A 23,881-nucleotide genomic window follows, 5' to 3' on the forward strand; every position below is an offset into this window, starting at 1 on the left:
TACACGAGGATTGGCGTGGACTGCCCTTCAGAGGATCAGGAGACTGACAGGGGGTATGAAGAGGAGGTGCTGGATGTCATACAGTCACATGGAGGTTACACTCGGTATTGACCTTGAATCGTGCAAGACACGCAAAATGACATTTTGTTAACGTTCACATTGACCAATAAATTCAACATTAAACATTCCAGACATAGTTTTCTATGAAAATCAGTGTTTCTTTAAATAAGCAGTTGTCATCATAAAATAAAATCAACATGGATTCCAATCATTTTGTCGTTTTTTATGAGTCAAAGGATCATACGTGTCAGAAAAATTCATGTTTTTCCATCATGGTCACCACGAGATGGTTTTAAGTACGTGCTGAAAACCTGTCATTGAAAAAATACAATGTGTTCTTAATTAAGTTCTTTGTGTATATATACCGAAACAATTCTGTTTGGCATCAAATACAAATAATGATACACAATTCGCGTTATTTGCGAAGAGGTCATAATGAGCATGTCACACCGGCTACACATGCCACACACAAGATGTTAATTAACAAAGCAAATATGTTCATATGCTTCTCATTTACGTGAAAATTGTAAATAATGTTTACCCCACACGCATCCTTCCCTCCGACGGTATAGTATCCAGCGCATATCTGCCTCTCCGATAGAAGTATGGGTTCATTTGAAAAGGCTTCTCGGCAAATATTTAGTGGTAATAGAGGGACAGATACTTTCTGAAGAACATCAGGGAAAGGCGATCCTTGTTCTGTGAGTATAATAGAAATTGAATATGGTATGAACACATGAAATGATTTCAACGAAGTCCTGGCGATGTTCAGACAAAGAGGCTTACTGAGAAACTACGATTGGGAACTTGGTACTGATTAAATTTAGTTTTATTCAAGTCGTATAAATTTAAACACTTATGTTGCTCTTGACCTAGAATGGTATCACATGATTCCAGCATTGAAACTACTGCCACAATCTATACTACTCGGTGAAGTTACAGAACTTCCAATGTTTATTCGTCATTGCTAACTGTCCTTGTCAACACTCAACATTTCAATTACGGTGTTCTTTAACTTGATTCAAGTAGCATATTGACTCAGTATATCTGTAGGTCAATAACTTAAAATGAAATGTAAAACTAAATTATGAAGTCTTCTTTTCATTTGTTTTCGAAACCTACGGGCTTAAAAGTGAGTGAGTATGTTTTTACGCTGCTTTTAGCAATATTCCAGCAATATCACGGTGGGGGACGCCAGAAATGGGCTTCACACATTGTACCCATTTGGGGAATCGAACCCGGGTCTTCGGCGTGACGAGCGAACGCTTTAACCACTAGGCTACCCCACCGTCCGGGCTTATAAGTATATGTCTTGAAACCTTTGTGACAGAATTAATTAAGCATTTTTGGTCATTGATCATAAAAATTTGATTATAATAAGTAGGTACATCTAGTGTTAATGACAATGGAATCACAACGATTTGAGAAGCGTGAATACCTGTAACGCTTCCCCATCCTGTGACTATACATTGTGTCCCAGATGTATAAGTAGCAGATGCATCAGGGAGACATATACTTCTGAGGTTGGTGCTGATGTTCAGTGGGAGAGTATCACTAAGGGTCACAACAGCAACATCATTGTCATCTACAAACATCAACAGAATCAACGACTACTTTGGTCTCCCGTGTTTAGCGTTCTTTGGCCAACGGAAACCAGTATGGAATATATGTCATATATGCCTATCACAGTATTGTATATACATCTACATGTTATGAAACTTGTCAAATACAATATTCTGCACATACACGCTAAAGTAAAAACATATACACCTCTAAACGTTGAACACAGTTAGAAGGAATAATGTAATTATTAGTGAAGGAATATCTACTTATGCCTAACTGTTTGTTCTTATATTAGTAAATGTTTCAAATATTTGTGATGAAATACTGATGGAATGGGAAAGAAATAGATCGGAAAATACTGTAATTGATGCCTTCTCTGATACTGTTGCCATGCATATATGTAGTGCCAGTTATTATTGTTTCGCCTTCTTCTGGGCGTCCTGTTTCAGCTAGTTTGTACACATTTGGGTTGATGTGTACAATTAAGGAGCAAGTAATATGGAATGAGGTACATTTGTTCAACCTTCAGTTTATATGCACCAAATGGTTGGGACATGTTTTGGCTATATGTTCCAATCTATTGCACTTAAGAAACACACTCACAGTTGGAGCTGTTATAAGATGGGTGTACTGCAATTTCTTTGGCTTCCACATACGTGAGAGATGATTTGTTGGCGGAACCGTAGCCTACACTCAAATCCTTTGGACGTGGTATCAAATCACTGTGAAAGCAGAAAATAACATTATTGACATACATTGGGTCAGGAGTTGAGATGTGTATTCTAAAAGTAAATACATAGTTTACAAGAGCAGCATGTTCACGTGAAGCAATGCCCTTCATTTGGGAAATCAAAAAGGTCGGAGTGGACACCTTAACCAAGCTGCTATTGTACGGCCACTCATTTTGACATGAGTTTGATAAATCACACTCTCTATATCTTAGCTCTTTCTATCAATTGATGTCGCATTAATAATTTTAGAGAGTCAGGTTAAACTAGACAGTATACAATAAGCGATGCAGTGATCGTAGTTAGAGAGGAATGCACATGTGTCACAAGGTCAAACTTTCACAATCAGATTCACTTTGAGTGATTATTTTACGTCGATGTACTCATGTTGATAATTAGCCACCCCGATGCTAAGACATATGTGTCTAGGCGATGACAGTAATTACAACCATTGACATACATATAACACTCTTCGAAACGACATATACTCAACTTACATACTGTAGATACACCCGAAGATCCGGGTTAGAATTGATCTTCAGTAACCCATGCTTGTAAGAGGCGACTTACAGGATCGAGTCTTCAGGCTCGCTGACTTGGTTACCACACGTCATCATATCCCAATTGCGTAGATCGATGCTCATGCTGTTGATCACTGGACTCTATTGTCCACACTCGATTATTTACAGACCGCCGCCATGTAGCTGGAATATTGCTGAGAGCGGCGTTAAACAACAAACAACGTACCTGACGCAGTGTGCTGCTGTAAGTATGGAGTTCTTGCTGATAATCGACGCTCCGCAAAGATATTTACTACGTCCTTCTTTCAAAAGATGAACAGTCCAGGGAAACTCCCCGTCCAAAGCGTCTATACCACCAACTATCTTGACCGTTGGGTATCGAGATGCATTGCCTGTGACCGAACTGAATCCACACGAAGGGGTTGGGTCTGGAAATAGGAAAATACATATGTGAAGGTAGGGTACTCCGTCAACATTAATTCCCCTTCTGCCCAGACTTTTCTACAATGGTAACGATCTAAATGAAGTCTGTATTTCCTCAGATTCTGAATCTCCCATCAAACTAGCGCTCCTTTTCAGTTTAAAGGCGTTATTTGTTTCTATTAAAATAAATATCTTGTTATTTCAGCATTCCATAAATGAATGAATGAGCTGGTTTTAACGTCACTTCAACATTACAAATTCTACTATTGAGTTTGCACTGACAAGATAGTCCCACAGATTTACCCGACTCGCCATTCATATCTTCCCACGTACCACTGTTCTAAGACGGCCCTTTAAGGTGCGAATGTTCAGGATTCGTGATTGGTTGCAATCAGATTTAGTTGTACAAACAGCGACGTTGTTTCAAAGGTGATCATTCGCAAAGCCTCGGTGATTTCCGTATGTTTCGGGAGAACTAGAACCTCTTCACCTGCGCGATGCGCCAAAGTTTCGTCTAGACAGAACTCAGTCATGTAATGGCGGATCGCTCTCGTTGACTACCGACAAGCTTGCCATTAAATGTTTTGTGTGTCACATTAACAAAAACATTTTGTCGATTAATTCCTGCACTCTCTATTGCTAGTTTCTGATTTTCAGTTTATCATGAAATACCGAATCTGTCCTTCGCATGTTGGTCAACTTACTCCATGGCGGCCGCCATATTGGATGTAAGTCGATGTAACACGTGTTCTGGTTGGATAGAAAGAAGGGAGATAATTCATGTTGATTTTACGAGAACCGGGAAATATGGCCGCATTAAAACAGAGGTGACCTCTGTGGGAAGAGAATGCTGAATCACCTGTGAGCTACCCAATGTGACAGTTTGTCATAAACGTTTGAAGATGACTACATTTTAATACATATTGATCAAGTCCTACCTGTGCATCGATAGTAAAACAACAGCAGAAAGCAGAGAGGGGAAATGTTGGAACAATTCCGGAAGTGAAGACACAAGCTGGCCCGTACGTCTTCAGTGGCTAGCAATATATAAACATATATCAACAGTTAATGAAAACTCATGGACGCACGCGAATATGATTAAATGGACTATTTATGAGCACCTCATCTATTTCTTACAAGCACACCCTTCATGTACTTGCCAACGATAAAATAAAACATTATTTAAAACTTTTAGTGTGTGAGAGTGTACAGTTGTAGCAATATTCAGCCGGGGGACACAAGGAATTATCTTCACACAAATGACCCATGCGGTAATCGAACTCGTTGTATTGTTGTTCACGCTATCAACCACTGGTTTACCACCTACTTTGAGCATGACCCTTGTGATTGGATACAGTGCTATAATATTACCCATCATCATTATCATCATCATCATGATGTCGAGACTCGGATATTTACAGATCCGCGTTTAAAAACTGTATTATTGCCCACAGAGGAGAAAGAAAATCTTTAAACATTTTAATATTGTGTTTATCAACCTAAATAATGTACATTGTGAATTCAAATCACTCACCTGTAAACGTGGAGATACACACAAGCGTCAAGACACACCCTGTTATATCATATCTACCAAATGCCATCTTGAATGCGGTAGAGAGATTACTTCTTTCGTCTGTCCAGAACCAAATCTAGGTGTCTGGTATATTCTGTCGCCTTATAAGTACAATCCTCGTTGCTTCAAAATATCAGAAGTGCCGATAAGATTCCCGATGATGGTTAGATGTAGAATCACCTTATTCGTCAAACCTGTGACAATGGGGAAATCCACACACGCTGTACCACCCAAGATACGCCATTGCGGGTTCAACACATACTGGAGTTTTTCAGCAATGATAATATCATTTTGGTCATTGTGTCTATTATCGCTGTGCTTATTCTATAAGTGTTGACATATGCATCGTTAGGATGGCAACACCAGACAGTTAGAAGTACTTCCTCCTACAGAAAAGACCTTTTGAACTTGGCTCGTTCTATTTGAAGACGTGCGATGTGGACGAGGAAGAGATGTCGCTGGTGCATTGTCCAACCCAGTCTTGTAAATATGTTTCTTGTCAAAATCGTGTGTACATATGACCCATAGGCCAACACTGCTTGTATCTATGATTAAACATATTATATTTTAAAAGAGGTCGTGTGTGTACGTAACACATCTATGTAAAGAATGACTGAAGATCTATATTCTATTTACAACCCTCACAGAAGAAATATCCTAGCAAGATTGACAAAAAAACTTTTCTTTACATTTACTAGTCAAAGATACCTTTCTTCTTATGTAATGTTCACGTATCTTTGCAAACGCGTCACACTGAAATACTGTGGGAAAGTAAACAACTTTGTATTTAAACAATGACAGAGAACCAGTTTGATTGTTCCTTTGTGTGTCATAATCAGTCAGGGACCGCCTCCGTGGTGTAGTGGTTAGAGCGTCCGCCCGGAGAGCGGAAGGTCGCGGGTTCGATCCCCGACCGCGTCATACCAAAAGACGTTAAAATATGGTACTTGTTGGTCCCTGCCTGGCGCTCGGCATTAATGGGTACATCAAGGACTGGTCGGCTCGGAGTCAGTATAATGTGTCTGAGTGGGGTATTCATCCTTCACTGCGGCATGGTATCTCAGTGAGCTAGCACTATAAAACCAGCTTCAGTCTGGGCTAGTACAAGCAGCCGCACATACACACGCACACACGCATGCACGTTGTCATATGAGCGAAATATTCTCAAGCACAACGTTAAACCCAATTTCACCTCACCTCACCTCATAATCAGTCAGCACTCGGGATCTTGATTTGGAGCGCCGTAAACAACATTTCATAGGTTAAAGGAATTTGAGCGTTATGTGAAAGGAAAATTCAAACCCGGCCTTTTGTCATGACGGGTGAACAAGGCTATTCCATCGCCCTTATCATAAGAGAAGTCACGCAGGCCATCAATGTGTAGTGTTAACTGGAAGGGTTTTTCATTGTGTAACAGATATATACTATATAGGTGCGCGCGTGTGTGTATGCGTGTCCGTGTGTGTGCGCTATTTGGATAGATTAGGTACATAAGGTGAACTAACTCATGCCTTTCATCTGACATTACATTGAGTCTCAAGAAGATCAGGATTTGTGTGGTGATCATTCTTACCCTGGATTCTATACCTACGCCTATTTTGGAAATGTGATCATTGTTGCAGTAAGGTGAATTCTTCACATATACCACACCTCTGTCTTTACTACTAATGTACTGCACTTGTACTGCCTTTGTAGTACGTTGTATTAATTTGTAAATTTAGTAAATCTGACAATACAATTGTTATTTTTATCACATAACTTTGTTGTTAGATGGTTTTAAGCAGATATATTTTGTGAGATGAATTTCCGGTTAACTACTGCAACTTGGAAATCAACATGTAACAGTAGATACACACAGCATCAAAATTATAATGAAACTGCCACTAAAACCCTCTATCCGCAGATCCTTATGCAAGTAACAAATTACTTGGATCGCCATACCCCAACTTGTATCTACAATCTACAGACAATGCATCATTCAAGTGTATTTATTTAACATATTCCATCTTAAATAATACATAACCGTTTAGTTACCTTAACAAGTCATGAGGATACATAACCATGATATCTAAATGCGTCACATCAGTAATATTGATGTACATTATTCAGATGTGTTCAGTGTGCGTTTACAGCCAATGTTAACACATCCTGACGGTCGAGCTGGTGTTCCTCCCATTAGTTAGGTTATCTGCGACATTATCCAGTCAACATATTGCGGGACGTTGGTATAAACTCCTGGAGACTGAGCTCGGCCACAACCATTTCCTCTGGATACCACACCGTATAAAACCCATTTGTCCCCATCAGGACACATCAGTGGACCTCCGGAATCTCCCTGAAACAAACCATTCAATGCATCAGAAGGAGCTTAATCAATATCACAACTTAGTTACCATTCATATTGTCTTTGATTCAGCGAAAAGTCATTCTTATGTTAAACTATACGCCAACTATAATCATAAACGTTTCATGACTGCGTGTAGGCTTTCGTTGTGCAAGTTGTCGTGAAATATCGGGATAGAACAAAAGCAAAATTTCATCATTTGATACCTGTTCAATTTTTGAAAAAATTACCAAACGGTTTTCCCTTGAAGAAAGTCCAAAGATCCAAAGGTCAAGAAAGTCAGACAATCTTTCAAATTCTAGATGATGGGTATGAATTGACATTACTTATAGCAGACTGTCCAAGACACGATATCATTGTCCACGCACCGAACAGGCATCAATTCCTCCAGTGCCAAAATACCCGGCACACAGCTGTCTGTCCGAGACAAGTACGAATGAATTGTCTGCATAGGATCTTTGACAGGAGTTCAGGGGGACCAATGGCACAGCTGCCTTTTGAAGACTATCAGGGAAGCTATTACCGGTTTCTGAAAAGAACAAGGAAGAACTGACTCACTGGACGACACATGATGGCATTTATTTGTAATGCATGTTAGCATTTCATAGAAAAATGTGTGTTTCCTGCTTGAGAGACGTTATGAGAAGCAGTTATTTGGTGAAGTCGTCATGCGAATAGTATTGGATTAATTTGCAATAGATATCGCCCATTTTCATCAGATGTTAATAAAAGAACAAAGTTCCATAAAAGTTATTCTTAGCTTCAGTCGGAAATATACCGGCTTCAATTTCAGAAGTGGAATGGTATTTATTGCTATATGATTCTATAATTCAGTTTTGTATATTTCGTAAGAATGTCCGTCATTGACCACAAAACAAAACTGCGATACAGCAGGCAGTTGGTGAAAAAGTAAGAGACTGTTTAGCTGAAATATAATCACTGAAATGAAACTTAAGATATAGATTATAAATATCTGCTTGACCTATTTATGCCTTCGAACGACTTCACTGGTGATGACGTGATTCCTGAAATGTGGGGTTGAAAATGTGAATAAGACTCTCAAATGATTGAGCCGTGACTATTTAATGGAATGCTTACCATTTAGAATTCCCCATCCCGTGATAATACATCTACGGTTGCTGTTATAAGATGTCCCAGCTTCGGGTAGACATATACTTCTTAGACCGGTGTTGACACTCAGAGGCAAGGGCTTCATTAAGAATTACAACAGCGATGTCATTGTCCCCTAGAGAATGGAAACATTAGCATAACGACTTGAGTGAATGCTGTTTTACGTTATCGGCAATGTTCCAGATATGTTTCGGCGATAAATTATGTTCATGTTTTGTGTAGGATTCTGCTGATGCATATTGGATAAGCAATCGCCAACGTCCTCAAGTGCGATACCACTCAACCAACAACATCACCAAGACCGATCACCCGATCCAGTTCTTGTATAGCAGATAGCGGTGGGTACGTGGTTTAAACCAGACTAGGAAAACGACAAAACCCATTTTATTACTCCCGTCAAACAACCAGTATACCCACGTTTCCAGCTTCCTGGCTAGAATGCAACCTATAGGTGCTAATAGGTTACATTGTCATCTCATTCTATTCGCATCACAGCGTGATCAAAGTTTCTTGCCTTAAGTGATACTACTTGTGATACATAAACTCTAGTGTTTAGACGCTCTACCTTTCAGGCGTCAAGCTGTTGGTGATGGTTACCCATCCAACTTAAATCTGGGATCATTGTTGCTTAACTTCAGTGGAGTTATGCCTTGTGTGATCATGACGCTGTGCCATCTTTGGTAGAACAACAGGACCAGAGTGTAATATGTCTGGAAAGTCTGTTTGATTTTTGGTTGACGCCGCACTCAGCAATATTCCAGCTATTTGGAGCCGGTCTGTAATCAATCGAGTCAGTTCCATGTGTTTGTGAAAAGAGCCTTCTATCTCTTTGGGTCGTCTCATAACAGGTCTTATCTAATCGTGGCAATAAATCATAGCTTGCTGGTCATATTGTCAACAAATTGTCTTACCAAGATATAGATTTCCAACTAGTAGTATACTCAGTTGTGCATTGCTAGTATTGTAATTTTCAGTGTAACTGTTTCGATAACATGCCACCATTATGAATTACCGTACCATTTCTATCATTATAATCTGGATGGATGATGATCCGACTGGCCCGGACACGGACGAGGTTGGATCGTCTTGTAGATCCATATCCAACTGACAAGGAGTTTGGGCGTCTGACAACAGATCTGTGGTAACAAGCGTTCTCTTTACAGTGAAAATAGTTACGGTTGTATAAACTTTGATTACGTATAACAGCATTCGCATTTACGTTCACAGTTATATTAATAAACGTTGTGTTATGCATGACGCAGTCACTTCAACAAATGAAAGAAACGAAACCGTTTCTATAATCGTAATTAGACATTTGTGCTAGAAGCAGATTTCCAATAAGTCCTTATTATCAGCTTGTATTTATATACAAACATTAAAGATGATAATGACATGTGATTGCGAATGGTGATGAAACCCCCGCCCACCATTGACACCGAGAAACCTAAAGTGCGTATAGCTGTACCATAGACAGCCATGTATGGAACAGAAATAGAATTTAACGTTCGGTGTAATTCACAGTTGAGGGCGGTTGGAAGATGAATGGTGTACGACAAACATATGTACACATAGGCGGATGCAGAGGGGGGTGCAGGGGTACGCACCCCCACCTTTTTGTTCTGAAAGTATGTTAACTGGCCATTGAAACTCGGTTGGCAATGAAGTGTGCACCCCCCCCCCCCCCCTTTCTCAATAGTGTGCACCTCCCTTTCTCAAAAAGCTGTATCCGCCCCTGGTGACTAAAGTGATATGCTTCAACGCTACCTAACTTTACGCTCCAATTTTAGCATTGAATCACCCGTGTACATCCTTTCACTGATAAATTAATAAATTACAGAACGGCCATGGGTGACGTCATCTGTCTAATGTTTAGTACTCGTGTCTGGAGTAACCTTCCGCTAAGTCAGTTCTTTCTTTTGAACTGGAAAGACGAGATGGTAATGCAATGCAATAAGGTAAAAGAACGTTTCTTAAACACTCTAAAACCGTGAAATATCGACACAAACGTAAGTGAATTTGACTAAAGCTAAACCAAATCAGTAAATTGCTATCAGAAAAGCAATATAATTTACATACATACATACATACATACATACATACATACATACATACATACATACATACATACATACATACATACATACATACATACATACATACATACATACATACATACATACATACATACATACATACATACATACATACACACACACACACACACACACACACATACATACATACATACATGCATGCATGCATACATACATACATACATACACACAAACATACACACACACATACATACATACACACATACATACATACATACATACATACATACATACATACATACATACATACATACATACATACATACATACATACATACATACATACATACATACATACATACATACATACATACATACATACATACATACATACATACATACATACATACATACATACATACATACATACATACATACATATCCGGTCAATGCTGTCATCGTATCTTATAGTCAATCCTGTGAAGTTAAATATTTTAATTCGGTGGGTTTGCTTGGTATGTTTTTTCTTAATCCTAAGTAGAGGCATCACCTGACACAATGGGCGGCCGTGAGGATCACATCTTTCCTTATAATGGAGCCTCCACACATGCTGATAACGGCCTGTTCATCTACGACGTTCACTGTCCATGGGAACTCCCTCTCCTCCGCGTCGACACCACCGACAACACGTGGCATGGCGTATAGGGATGCTCTTCCTGTCACGCGGCTCTCCCCGCATGCCGGTCCTGAATAAAACCAGACATATGACCTAAAACAATGTCAACATAATGTAGCTAACTTATCCCTTTGAATATTTATGCGTTGTTGAAGGACAATGCTTTTATGGTAAAGGTTTCCGCTTTTTGTGTATGTAGTGCTCATTGTTTCTAAAGGTAGTGCATGGAAAGTTGTACGTTTGATATAATAGTCATAAAATTAACTATTTATCACGTGCTAATATATTCTTTCAGTAGGGTGAATATGATTACAGTGATTTACAGTCTGTTTGCAGTGAACACGTACCGATGAATTTCACTTTAAACTAAAAAGTAAATAAAATAAAGTAAAATTAAGATTGCGAATCCTCATAATTTTACCTTGCCAATTGGACATTTAAATCTGAGAATTTTATTTCACTTAGGATAAAAGTTGTTTAACAAACGATCATAGTTTTAAATCGCTATTATTAGTTTGAATTACCAGGGGATATGCAAATTAAATGAAACACCGAAAACAAGGAGGGTTGGTCTAAATTAACGCTCATCACGTACTGCACGTGCATTTGTTTCACTGTTCAATCTACTGCACTTACCCCCTTGTAATACAAACCAATAATAGCGATTTGAATCTATGATCATTTGTTAAGAAACTTTTATCCTAAGTTAAATAAAATTCTGAGATTTAAATGTCCAATTGGCAAGGTAAAATTATGAGGATTCGCAATCTTAACTTCACTTTATTTGATTTACTTTTTAGTTTAAAGTGAAATTCATCGGTACGTTTTCACTGCAAACAGACTAATACATTTTCTACACACATCAAATTGAGGACATGAAGTTTGAATAAACATTTTCATGATAATTATACGAATTGTAGTAGCGAGTGAGTATGGTTTTATGCCTCCTTTAGCAATATTCCAGCAATATCACGGCGGGGGACACCAGAAATAGCCTCACACAGTGTACCCATGTGGGGGAATCGAACCCGGGTCTTTGGCATGACGAGCGAACGCTTTAACCACTAGGCTACCCAACCGCTCGGCAAAACAATTGTAACTATATGTGCGAACATTTGATTAGCGACATGCTATGGAACCTATTGTGTCTGTAACTAGAGAAATAGACACAAGAAAAAAAAACATGTTGGGGTAAATCATGAAGTTATACATATCTTATCCGTCAACACCTGAAACTAACGGTAATTGATGTAACTAATGTGGTTAATATGCTTAAATACATTACCAGTATTTCTCTGAATGTTGAAATCAGTACAGTTGTAGTATCCAAACAATACAGGGCAGAGTAGAGAGGAGGCGAAACAGTTCAGTAAAGAATTACAGAAAGCTGCTCTGTCTTGGGCGGCTGAAATATATGAAAGACCATTAAACCACTTTTCACAGTGTCATTACTTCAGTCAAATGTGCTTCACACAATGGATGGGTATATTAACCCGGGTCTAGACATGATCCCGGGAATAGTGCATTGTCGTTTTGGCTTTTTTAAATAAGAGAAAAAAGACTCCATTGTTGTTAGGGCAAATCACATCCATTGTAATCACACGCACGCACGCACACAAAAACGCTCCCGCGCACTCACATACACGCACAAACACGCACGCACACACAAACACGCAAACTCAAACGCACTCAAAATCATACAAACACACACACACACACACACACACACACACACACACACACACACACACACACACACACACACACACACACACACACACACACACACACACACACACACACACACGGCTTACCTCCATTCCAGCATAAGAAGCTCACAATGGTAACACGTAAAAACACGCCTCTTCTTATACTCAAAGTCATTTCTTGGTCCCGTAGTTCACAATATCAGATCATATTTTCTCATCTGCTGTGGATATGACCGAAACCCCAGAACAAAGACCCGTTTCTGCTTACAATTTCAGCTCAGTAAACCAAGCCTTAAAATAACACTATCGTATGTTTACGAACTCATTGATACCCACTCAAATCCGGGTTCTTATCAAAAGCAATTAACGGGAGAGCGTCAGCTGAGATCTGTCAAGCTGCACGCTTTGAAGTATGTACCCAGGTAACAAGCGGGCAATTGAACCTTGAAGCTAATGATTGTTTGAAACAAACTACAAAGAATTATGCTAAGACATTGGTGTGCGCATAGATTATTTGTAGTTCATAACAGCATTCAGTCGTTAGGTAACGAGGACAAATCCTATCGAAATACACCTATGCTAGCATATGCAGTTTTGCTTACGTCATGTTTAGTCAGGATTAACGTGAGACAACACAAGCCTTTCGAATACCTTCCATGATTCTAAATGCAGCGACACTGGTGATTATCCACCGTTATAAAACACGTTCTTACTTTAGCGGAGTCGTGTCTGGTCGAGACTCGAGTGTTTACAAACCAGATAATACAGCTGTAACACTGACGAAACACATGCATAGTATATACAGTCAGAATTGTACAATCGACTCTTAGCAGAGTTTTCCTGTGGATACGTTTTTTCCTTTCCAGGAATCGTGTTTAGTCTTTGTCAATAGGCATTCTCGTTTATATATATTTGATTTTAAAAAGAGCTTCTCATTTCGATGTCTTTATATACTGTCAAATGCTTAAAGCTGAATATCCTTCTGTAACGTGATACAATGAGGTGTAATGTTCAAATGTTCTGCAAAAGATTTCTTAGAATTTAATATTTTAATTTTATACAGGATGGGTAGCAATGATGATAATTTATGGATATACAACTTCTTTATTATGTGAAAGGCAACGTTTTGACATAAATTCTAATGTCGTTGTCAAGCACTTGCTTCACTTTAAGCTCTGAAATTATCATCATTCTTCATCACCTCAACTTCTAAAATGCCCATCAAAGAAGAAAAAGGATGGGTAGTTCAAAGTACCCTGGACATAGATATCTGAAGTCATGATCATGGGCAGTTTGTCAGACCAGTGGAAATTTATTTCAACCTCACTTATAGGTATAAATTATACATTTCATTGCCTGCTTTAGATAACTGCTCAAACCATCATGATACTGTGAAAAAGATAATGACCTATTTGAAAAATCTGTTTTGGAGATTTTTTAGGTATATTCCGTGGCCCAATGATCCAATGCACTGAATTTCACTACCACATAATCTCATCTATTATTCCTTTAGATTTTTGTCATTAACAATCGCAGCTTTTAGAGACGAGTATTATATATCTCAGCCATATAAAACCTTAAAAATATTATTTACTTTCCTTTTGTATGAAAAATCACATGTTCGTAGACGGAAGAAATACATTGCCACGGATATATGACAACAACATTCATTTCTAAAGATTAATTATAGTTACATTCCCGATGTATATGTGTTAAATTCTGTCGTAAAAATGCTTCTGTCCTTTTGCATCTTAACAGGTAAGAAATACTTGATGATGGTGATTTGGAAACATATATAATGCGTATTTCGCTCACGGGACACAGTAGTAGTAAACTGCTTATTAAAGTGTCACATGCACAACATTTACAGTAAAATACAATTCACATATAACAATTTAAAGGAAGTGCGTCCAGCCATACATGGGCTTACGAGACACTATAAATACATTATAACTAGATTAATGGTATACACATAATGATATATAATATGGGAGATAGATATTTAGGCAGATCGTAGATAAGACACGCTAATAACAACAACAGACTCCTCGATGAAACAACAAATTCTTATAGTAATCATAATTTTAGTACACATACATCAGACATAATTGCAATAGATAGAATATAAAAAGAAATAACTACAAAAAAGAAATTATGTCTTTAAAAAAGACACATGCTAAAGACATTTTTATAGTTGACACTTCCATTAAATTTAATTCTTTAATTTACCGCTCAATTTTGACTCAATAGATATCTGTGTGTTCACATGCTTCCTTTGATCTTAATTGTACTTTGATTAAAAACACAACCGATTAGCCTTTAAGACCTACCCTGTGTATGTTGACCCAGGTACAACATACAAAAGCCATGGAGTGAGAATCAGACAGGATCATCCTGTGAAGCAATGTTGAGGGGCCAACTATCTTGAATAATGCGATTCCTTCTTGTCATCAGTCTATTGTTCTGTTCATGTAATTGTTTTCCTGCACAAAGAATTGAAGGTATGTGAATGTTATAATGCATTAATTATCTTCCAATATGTAATTGCATGTGACAGAGCTACAGAATGAAAATATGCCACAATATTTATGTAATTTTCAGCATAAACTGCTTTGCCTTGTGTTGTTCCTTCCAACAAATATTTACATTGATAGTTAATTGTTCCGCTTGGGTATGATATAAAGTGTATTGCGAAAAATTAACGATGCACGTATTCTACTTGCTAGAGGGTAATGAGTTTGATTGTACTTTCATGTAATTATCTTTTGGAAAATAGTACTTTTGTCAGTCTTTAATCATAATGTAGCGTAGGTTTTATGCCGATTGCTAAGTAAGTAAAGTTTGAAAAAAACACCTGCATCTTTAATTACTTTACTGTCTGTTAACTAAAATTACTAACAATAAATAAACAACATCAGTTGCAATGGACATAATACTATTTAAGTGAAACGTTTATGTAGGGAAAATATTATGCCTAAACTATCTTTAGGATAAAGAAATTTTCTTTGCGTCAACAATCAAGGATCTAATTTATTAATTATTTTATGAAGAGTTGTGCAGGATCCTGACCAATCTCCGTCATGATGCGCATTCCCAACAACTGTCTGACATTCTTGACTGTGATAAAATGTGTAAGTACATTCATACCATCATCACAGTACTTTTATTCAAACTGGATGTTGTTTTAAAGTGATGAAAGATGATATTTCAAAATTGACAATGCTTTAGACAGGAAATATTAATGAGAATTAGTTAACATACTAATTCAGTCATATTGTTATGTCATGTATATTTTATACATCTATCATATTTCTTCATAATTGTTTTTGAACATACACGAGTGTATGGTGATATATGAAAAATATTTTTGTACCTTTGTACCATTTCGTCGAAATATAACATCAATAGATCAGGTACCTTCTGGTCCGTTGTATTTCGAACTTACAACATGCAGTGCACTTCATTTAAACTATGTAATAAATTTAAACATATATTGTTTTCCAGTATCGTCATGTGGTACAGTGCAGAACAGAAAGTGTCCTCAACCATGGATAGTTCTAGTTCGTGACAAGAAAAGGAATGCTGATATGTGTGTTGGAACGTTAATAGACGAGAGACATGTCATCACTGCTGCCCATTGCTTCAATCAAAGGTACGAACCTCACACAACATTTTAACTTCTGATCGGGGGTGGGGGTGGGGGGAGTGGGGGTGGACTTACATAATTGGCAGGCGGTCCTAACAACCCATCAAATGACATCTGCTGGGTAGAGGACGGCCGCTTGTCTTTAATGTATGGTCACCCTTTAATGTATGTTTTTGTAAGATAAGATAAGATGAGATGAGATGAGATGAGATGAGATGAGAGATGAGATGAGATGAGATGAGATGAGATGAGATGAGATGAGATGAGATGAGATGAGATGAGATGAGATGAGATGAGATGAGATGAGATGAGATGAGATGAGATGAGATGAGATGAGATGAGATGAGATGAGATGAGATGAGATGAGATGAGATGAGATGAGAGGGTTATGAAAAATAATGATGGCGAATTCAGTTTCTTATATTTTCCACGCACGCTGAAGTGTATTTGTTATTGGAGCGGTATATGTATATGATGGAATGTGAATTTACGAGTTTTCATGCATTTTACCAGCCCTTCCAAATTCACAACTCCTTAAAGATTTTCAATGTCATTTTACATTTACTAAAAAGTAATTCTCCATGAGAAAATCAAGCTGCTTACTTAACAGGAGATAGAAAAACCTCAAAAATATAATTTCTGTCAAATCCGATTGGCAAAATACAGTCATGTTATAAGCAATGCATGTCTACATAATTATAAAACATTATGCTTGACGCTTCACTTTTTACTTTTCACCAGTAGAGAACAGATGGTTTCCACAATGTATATTTTATGGAATATGTTTATAAAACAAGATGCAGATTCCTGATTGTCGTTGTAAGGTACTACCTCCCTGATGATGTCCATGTCGGTATGGGTTCACAAGCGAATGGACAGCTTACCTACATAGACTTGAAATCCTTCACGCGTCACCCGAAATTCAGGAGCACTGGTTTACCAAGTAAGTTCTCACAGTACCTTTTCTATAATCACACTAAATCGTTCCTAAAAGCGGAGTCGATTACACAATTCTTTTATCTTAAAAGTATATGTTCACGAATCACTATCAAACAGTATAAATATCGGGTGTTACTCAAAGATACCCTCCTAGATATTTAATCCATTCATAAGCCTCTAGGATTTTTATGAGGAATCTATTACCACGGAAACCTACTTTTTGTTTGTTCAGAAAGGTGACGACATGTTTAACGGACGCCATGTCATAGAATGAAATATTTCTACAATGTGGGAATTAATCTAAAGATACCTAACTGACAAAAGTAATACACAGTGAATGTACATTCTGTTAAACCGAAAATGAATAGTTAATGCATATATTTATGGAGTGCCAACAATTTACAGAACTGTGGTCAAAATCTGAACATTTCATAACAATATTTTGACAATTCATTTTGACAAAGACTTAATTCTGTGTTGCTTTACACCAAGGTTCCATAAGGTATATATTTTGTTTATATCAATTATGAAAATTTAATCTCATTCATATCTAAAATTCTCAAAACATAAAAGTGGAAAAATCAGTTGCCATAAGAAACTATCTTACGAAGGGAATTGACACATTAAAATTGTATTAGAATACTGCTGTCCTTGCATTATCCACTGATCTGTACATCTAAACTGAACGCCAAAATAGATGTTACACCTCTGAACATTAGAATATCCTTAAAGATACCTAACTGACAAAAGTAATACGCAGTGAATGTACATTCTGTTAAACCGAAAATGAATAGTTAATGCATGCATTTATGGAGTGCCAACAATTTACAGAACTGTGGTCAAAATCTGAACATTTCATAACAATATTTTGACAATTCATTTTGACAAAGACTTAATTCTGTGTTGCTTTACACCAAGGTTCCATAAGGTATATATTTTGTTTATATCAATTATGAAAATTTAATCTCATTCATATCTAAAATTCTCAAAAACATATAAGTGGAAAAATCAGTTGCCATAAGAAACTATCTTACGAAGGGAATTGACACATTAAAATTGTATTAGAATACTGCTGTCCTTGCATTATCCACTGATCTGTACATCTAAACTGAACGCCAAAATAAATGTTACACCTCTGAACATTAGAATATTCTAAAAATGTTAGATGGATAGAAGTCTTTGGTTTGGTATGTTTTAACAACCAATCATGTAACTCTATTGAGTCAAAACATCAGACTGAGGAATTCATTGATAATTAGGATATCGACATGTTTGTTTAGGTGGGGTGCATTGTCCTATTTTCAATCATGTAAAAATTCAAATCAAAAGTGTAAAAAACAGTTAAAAATGGGTCCAAATGATATTGTTTATGATGATAATTCATGCACATTCACAAAGAGTGATAAAGTTGGGTTTTGGATATGAAAGAATGGTTGTTTACCGTAAAAAGGGACCCAATGCTGAAATTGGATTTTTGTCTCTTTAAAACACATTCCAACCACTTGAGGTTTAATTTTTGGATCATCATGACTTTCGACTGTTTTAGGAAGAGTCGTCAAACGAGAAAAGACTAATTTTTTCCCTTAGATACTGTAAAATTTTGCCTATTTCTGTCCTTGTATAAGGAAGCATAACGCCAAAACGTACCCATTGTAACTTCACCTTGCATGAAATGCACGTGAAAACTGTTGGAAACGGGTATATAAGGCCCCTAGATTTATCATTTCACACCATACATTCACTACAATGCCGAGATTAACAGCAGAAGAGCGGGAGAGGGCCATTGGAATGCTGCAGACTGGGTCGACTGATCGGGAAGTGGCTGCTGCATTCGGGTGTCATCGCCTCACCATTCTAAGGCTGCGTCAGCGATTCCAGAATACTGGCACAACAAGAGACAGACCCAGAAGCGGGAGGCCACCAGTTACAACCACTTCCCGATCAGTCGACCCAGTCTGCAGCATTCCAATGGCCCTCTCCCGCTCTTCTGCTGTTAATCTCGGCATTGTAGTGAATGTATGGTGTGAAATGATAAATCTAGGGGCCTTATATACCCGTTTCCAACAGTTTTCACGTGCATTTCATGCAAGGTGAAGTTACAATGGGTACGTTTTGGCGTTATGCTTCCTTATACAAGGACAGAAATAGGCAAAATGTTACAGTATCTAAGGGAAAAAATTAGTCTTTTCTCGTTTGACGACTCTTCCTAAAACAGTCGAAAGTCATGATGATCCAAAAACTAAACCTCAATTGGTTGGAATGTGTTTTAAAGAGACAAAAATCCAATTTCAGCATTGGGTCCCTTTTTACGGTAAACAACCATTTTTTCATATCCAAAACCCAACTTTATCACTCTTTGTGAATGTGCATGAATTATCATCATAAACAATATCATTTGGACCCTTTTTTAACTGTTGTTTTGCTCTTTTGATTTGAATTTTTACATGATTGAAAATAGGACAATGCACCCCACCTAAACAAACATGTCGATATCCTAATTATCAATGAATTCCTCAGTCTGATGTTTTGACTCAATAGAGTTACATGATTGGTTGTTAAAACATACCAAACCAAAGTCTTCTATCCATATAACATTTTAGGATATTCTAATGTTGAGTGGTGTATTATTTCTTTTGGTGTTCAGATTATAAAACAGTTGTACTGACTAATAAAGAGAAATAAGAATATACCAGGTGTTCGCAAAAAGCTAAACGTACCCGTCCCTGTCATGCGTTGATACAATCTACACAATAATGTTCAGATAATGTGATTCTGTTAGAACATGTAGACCTCACTGGCACGGTTGATCCATGAAGACATGTCAGTTATATGCGCATTTCTAAAAGGGTTAATGTAGTGCCTGCGCCATGTTTCAGAAGACGACCTGGCAGTTCTTACCTTGCAGAGGAAGGTTCGGTTTGAGCCATGTGTTCAACCAATATGTATTCCTGGAATAGCAAGCAATCCTGAAAAAGGGAGACCTGGTCACAGTCGTAGGATTTGGGCGTAAGAAGATTTTATTATACCCGATAGCATTGCAAGCATGAAAACGTTTCTGTCAGTTGTTCAATTCATCTCCAGTTACTATAGCCCGTGTTTTATACTGTATTGTCCTCTTTAATTGAAATGTTTTAGCTTTGCTCACTAGTTTTATTCATATCTGTGATTATCTAGTATTTTTACTGTCCATCGTCGACAGGTTTTAATCTTCAAAACGTTTTTCTCTTTATATTGTATAAATTGTTTTCGTCACGATATGGCTGAGATATTGCCGATGTGACGTTAAATAATAACTCACTCACTCACTCATCTCCAGTTATTTTCCCGTTTAAACTGAAATATAAAAAAGGGAAATAACTAAAGAAAGTATAGTCTATGATAAGAATGGAATTTAAATGTTTCTTCTATTTTTCTATCTCTGTTTATGGGATACATTTATTTACTGGTGCTTCCAGCCTTGCTGTGTACTGTTTTGGCCTGAGTCAAACTTCAAGTGTATCCATAATTTTGATCGCATATTTAAATGATATTTTAATATAGTATGACTTTTATCTAATGCTGTAAGGTTTTTGGAACAAAGGAAGAGCAAGATTGCAGTCAGCTGTGGTGCCAGTAATTAGTCGTAAGCAGTGTGGATGGATCTACCCAGAAATGATGTCACTGCAACATTCGATCTGCGCTGGATTGGGTTCCAGCATAATTTCATCAGTCTGTCACGTAAGGAATACATTATGTCTCATTAATGATAAAATAAGAGGCACATGGGTACAATGTGTGAAGCCCATTTCTGGTGTCCCCCACCGTGATATTGCTGGAATATTGCTAAAAGCTGCGTAAAACTAAACTAAGTCAGTCTGTCATTCGTTAATAGCATATGTACAGGTTTTTTTTATATATCTGGGGTAATAATTATTAGATAAATTTTCAGATTATTTTTACATTATAGCGTACCATTAACATTAAACATAATTTTACAATTGCAGGACAACTCAGGAGCCCCGATGATCCTTCAGCGAGAAAATAAGTGGTTTCTGTACGGGATCAGCACGTCACACCGAAGCTGCACAGACGCTGTGTCTGTATACACTGATATTCCTCATTATGCATCCTGGATCAGCGGTGTTAAATAATATGATCAGCTATCTTAAAAGACATCACCATTCAATCTTGAAATAGATGCATGATCAAAATGAACACTTACTGTTCAAAACATTTTAGTTTCTAGTTTCTGTTTTGTTTAATGCACTAACGCGAGTGTAAAACTTGGAACTATGAAATAAACATAATTCAATGTTTCAGTCTTATTAACTTGGGTTACATATGTTTTGAGAACTTAAGGCGTAACGTCCCTTTAAAATCATGAGATAAGACATTTATCCATATAAAATCGCATTAACAGGCCTATTATCAGTCAAATAACACATCTAATATTGCAGAATTATCTTATTTATATCATACAAAATGACGTCATATCAACTTTGTTCCTTGTTACAGTTTTCATTTCGCAATACTGTGGTCATCATAGTGACATTGTGGAAATTGAATTTGATGTTGTTTCACGGCAGTTGTTCTGATATTACTTTGACGACACAAGTAGCATTGGGAGACAATCCTTGTTTCCATCAGAAAATAAACCTCAATATTGATTAACAAAGCATTTTCAACCCTTCCTTCCCTCGTGCTATATCCATGCAATTCATTCCATACCAACACACCTTACACTTTGATATCTACAGTCATCTTCTGGTTTTAATTGAAAAAGGTTAACGTATTTACACATACAACTTCTAATTAGATCAGGCTTTATTGCTCATATTGTAATAAACCCTTGAGTAGGCAAGGTACTTAGTATTCTTGACCAGTTGGATGTAGGTTTACCAGATAACACTTGTATGCAACACATTCACAGGTTCCAACGGTTACAAGGGTCTTATGTAAAAGCTTTTAAGTAATGATGAACCCATTGCACTGAGTAGTTCAACTGTCCTCGTTTCAAAGTTGGTATCCATGTTAATTTGAAAAAAATCCTTCACATTTTTTAACTTGGACCGTGATACATTGACAAAGATGTCTATATATATCCTCATGAAATATTATAACCAACTCCATTAGAATGCACATATGTATGAAAACAATAATTATCAATAAAAACGAAAATGAAATTGTCATTTTACCGGTGTCAAAATTGTCTTTGTGTGAAAAAATGTGTATTCAACTGTGATTAGCATTTGCTTCCTATCTTCTTTCTAACAGACCTTTCAGATCAACTTAATGGATTGAAAATGCTGAAGTAGTTTAATTCATAGGGCTTTTCAAAAGTACATGCTCATCAGAGTTCGCGCAGAGCTGTTTTATGTATTCTACATGTACCACTCGAATGGATGAACAGTACCTAATTAACCCTTCTGAAGTTGCTTCTCTTAGTACCAGAACGTCCGCTGCATAGCACCTTCAAACGCCTTAGGGACTTTCTCATTTTTGTTCCACATGATATAAGAGACTGATTATGGTAATCAGGATTACAGGAAAGAGGTAACAAGTAATAGAAATACAAAGTAACATATCATTAAAATGGAGTGTTATGTGAAATGCACATTAATATTTCACTACAATGAAGTGTTATCTGAAAAAGAATTATATCCCATAATAGATTTCGCTTAAAAATTGACCTGGATGATACAATTTGAAAACCCAAGCCATCAAAAGGATATGCTTTCATGATATGTTTGTCTGTCTGTCTGTCTGCCTCTCACGATGGAACAGTCATTTTTACACTTTTTATGCTCCAAAAGTTATCCATTTCGTCAGTTTATAAAATGCCTCTCTGCTTAAAATGGACAGGCTGGCTTAATCTGGAAAGGTTATGAAGGGCTTAAATTTCGCATCCCAATAACAAAATATGGTTGGACCTGAAGCCTTTCTTCCTTCTGACATACAAATATAATAGCATTATAATATGATACATGAACATAGATAAAAAGGTAATTCATCAACGCTTGTTACCCTGAAGTCACTAAGTGATAAACACATTGATGAAAAATAAAAAATTGAATAAAGTGCCAATGTGAAATTACACTTTGACTGGTTTCACAAATTATAACATATTTCCTTATTAAGGATTTTGACAACAGGTTCTTTTGTTTGTTTGTTTGTTAATACAGACCAAATCTGCATGATCCCAATGCATAACAAGTGTTCTTGATGGCTATGGTATGAGCACAAAATGACATGTTTATCATTCAGACATGACTCCACAAACACGATAACAGTGAAAACAAACATCTTTTGTTACCATAACTAGATTTTCTGTGCGCAGAAGGATGCAGAAAAGAAGAAAGGTGTTTCGTGTAAAAAGGGATTATTATGAATAAACACTTCCTGGATCAAGTACATTACAACTGACTTGAACCTTGCCGATGACGACGTAGATCCAATGTTGACCACGAAGTCGTGCCAACCACGCATTGGTATACCTAACCTGCATATTCACCTGTTCGGGGGTTGACATCAGTGC

The 23,881-nt window shown here is 37.2% G+C and overlaps 2 protein-coding genes and 1 long non-coding RNA gene across 4 annotated transcripts; 2 read left to right on the top strand and 1 right to left on the bottom strand.

The window, feature by feature from the left end:
• Nucleotides 1-221: 221 nt before the first annotated feature.
• LOC124260340 lies at nucleotides 222-1,641 on the top strand. Its single transcript, XR_006894053.1, has 3 exons — nucleotides 222-373; nucleotides 704-705; nucleotides 1,631-1,641. It is a non-coding gene; the product is annotated as an uncharacterized LOC124260340 (long non-coding RNA).
• A 5,406-nt stretch (nucleotides 1,642-7,047) lies between these two features.
• On the bottom strand, nucleotides 7,048-13,026 carry LOC124260313 (plasma kallikrein-like). The gene is made up of 6 exons (XM_046694592.1): nucleotides 12,888-13,026; nucleotides 12,359-12,478; nucleotides 10,948-11,143; nucleotides 9,361-9,479; nucleotides 7,581-7,741; nucleotides 7,048-7,203 (listed from the first exon to the last, which is right to left on the bottom strand). The coding sequence occupies exons 1-6, from the start codon at nucleotides 12,955-12,957 to the stop codon at nucleotides 7,048-7,050; spliced, it is 822 nt and encodes a 273-aa protein (XP_046550548.1). The 5' UTR covers nucleotides 12,958-13,026.
• Nucleotides 13,027-15,176: 2,150 nt separating this feature from the next.
• On the top strand, nucleotides 15,177-22,535 carry LOC124260338 (putative serine protease 42). Of its 2 annotated transcripts, XM_046694627.1 has the most exons (7): nucleotides 15,177-15,283; nucleotides 15,833-15,913; nucleotides 16,287-16,434; nucleotides 17,253-17,371; nucleotides 20,244-20,373; nucleotides 20,933-21,084; nucleotides 21,351-22,535. In XM_046694627.1, the coding sequence occupies exons 1-6, from the start codon at nucleotides 15,214-15,216 to the stop codon at nucleotides 20,985-20,987; spliced, it is 603 nt and encodes a 200-aa protein (XP_046550583.1). In that variant the 5' UTR covers nucleotides 15,177-15,213; the 3' UTR covers nucleotides 20,988-21,084; nucleotides 21,351-22,535. The 2 variants fall into 2 exon arrangements, 1 of the variants encoding a protein (XP_046550583.1); XR_006894052.1 differs by lacking the exons at nucleotides 15,177-15,283; nucleotides 15,833-15,913; nucleotides 16,287-16,434; nucleotides 17,253-17,371 and adding an exon at nucleotides 18,976-19,472.
• The last annotated feature ends 1,346 nt before the right edge of the window (nucleotides 22,536-23,881 follow it).

Source organism: Haliotis rubra, unplaced genomic scaffold (genome assembly GCF_003918875.1).
Source record: "Haliotis rubra isolate DU_JTF1 unplaced genomic scaffold, ASM391887v1 Scf76, whole genome shotgun sequence".
Classification (NCBI taxonomy): domain Eukaryota; kingdom Metazoa; phylum Mollusca; class Gastropoda; order Lepetellida; family Haliotidae; genus Haliotis; species Haliotis rubra.

What these genes read in the sequence shown, in the direction of transcription:
- LOC124260313 (XM_046694592.1), bottom strand. Translation starts at nt 12,957, where the DNA reads ATGACTTTGAGTATAAGAAGAGGCGTGTTTTTACGTGTTACCATTGTG. An exon ending in CAACATTCAGAGAAATACTG is followed by an intron (nt 11,144 to 12,358) that starts GTAATGTATTTA and finishes GGTTTTATTCAG; the next exon opens with GACCGGCATGCGGGGAGAGC. An exon ending in ACGGCCGCCCATTGTGTCAG is followed by an intron (nt 9,480 to 10,947) that starts GTGATGCCTCTA and finishes TTGTTACCACAG; the next exon opens with ATCTGTTGTCAGACGCCCAA.
- LOC124260338 (XM_046694627.1), top strand. Translation starts at nt 15,214, where the DNA reads ATGCGATTCCTTCTTGTCATCAGTCTATTGTTCTGTTCATGTAATTGT. An exon ending in GCCCATTGCTTCAATCAAAG is followed by an intron (nt 16,435 to 17,252) that starts GTACGAACCTCA and finishes TGTCGTTGTAAG; the next exon opens with GTACTACCTCCCTGATGATG. An exon ending in CACAGTCGTAGGATTTGGGC is followed by an intron (nt 20,374 to 20,932) that starts GTAAGAAGATTT and finishes TAATGCTGTAAG; the next exon opens with GTTTTTGGAACAAAGGAAGA.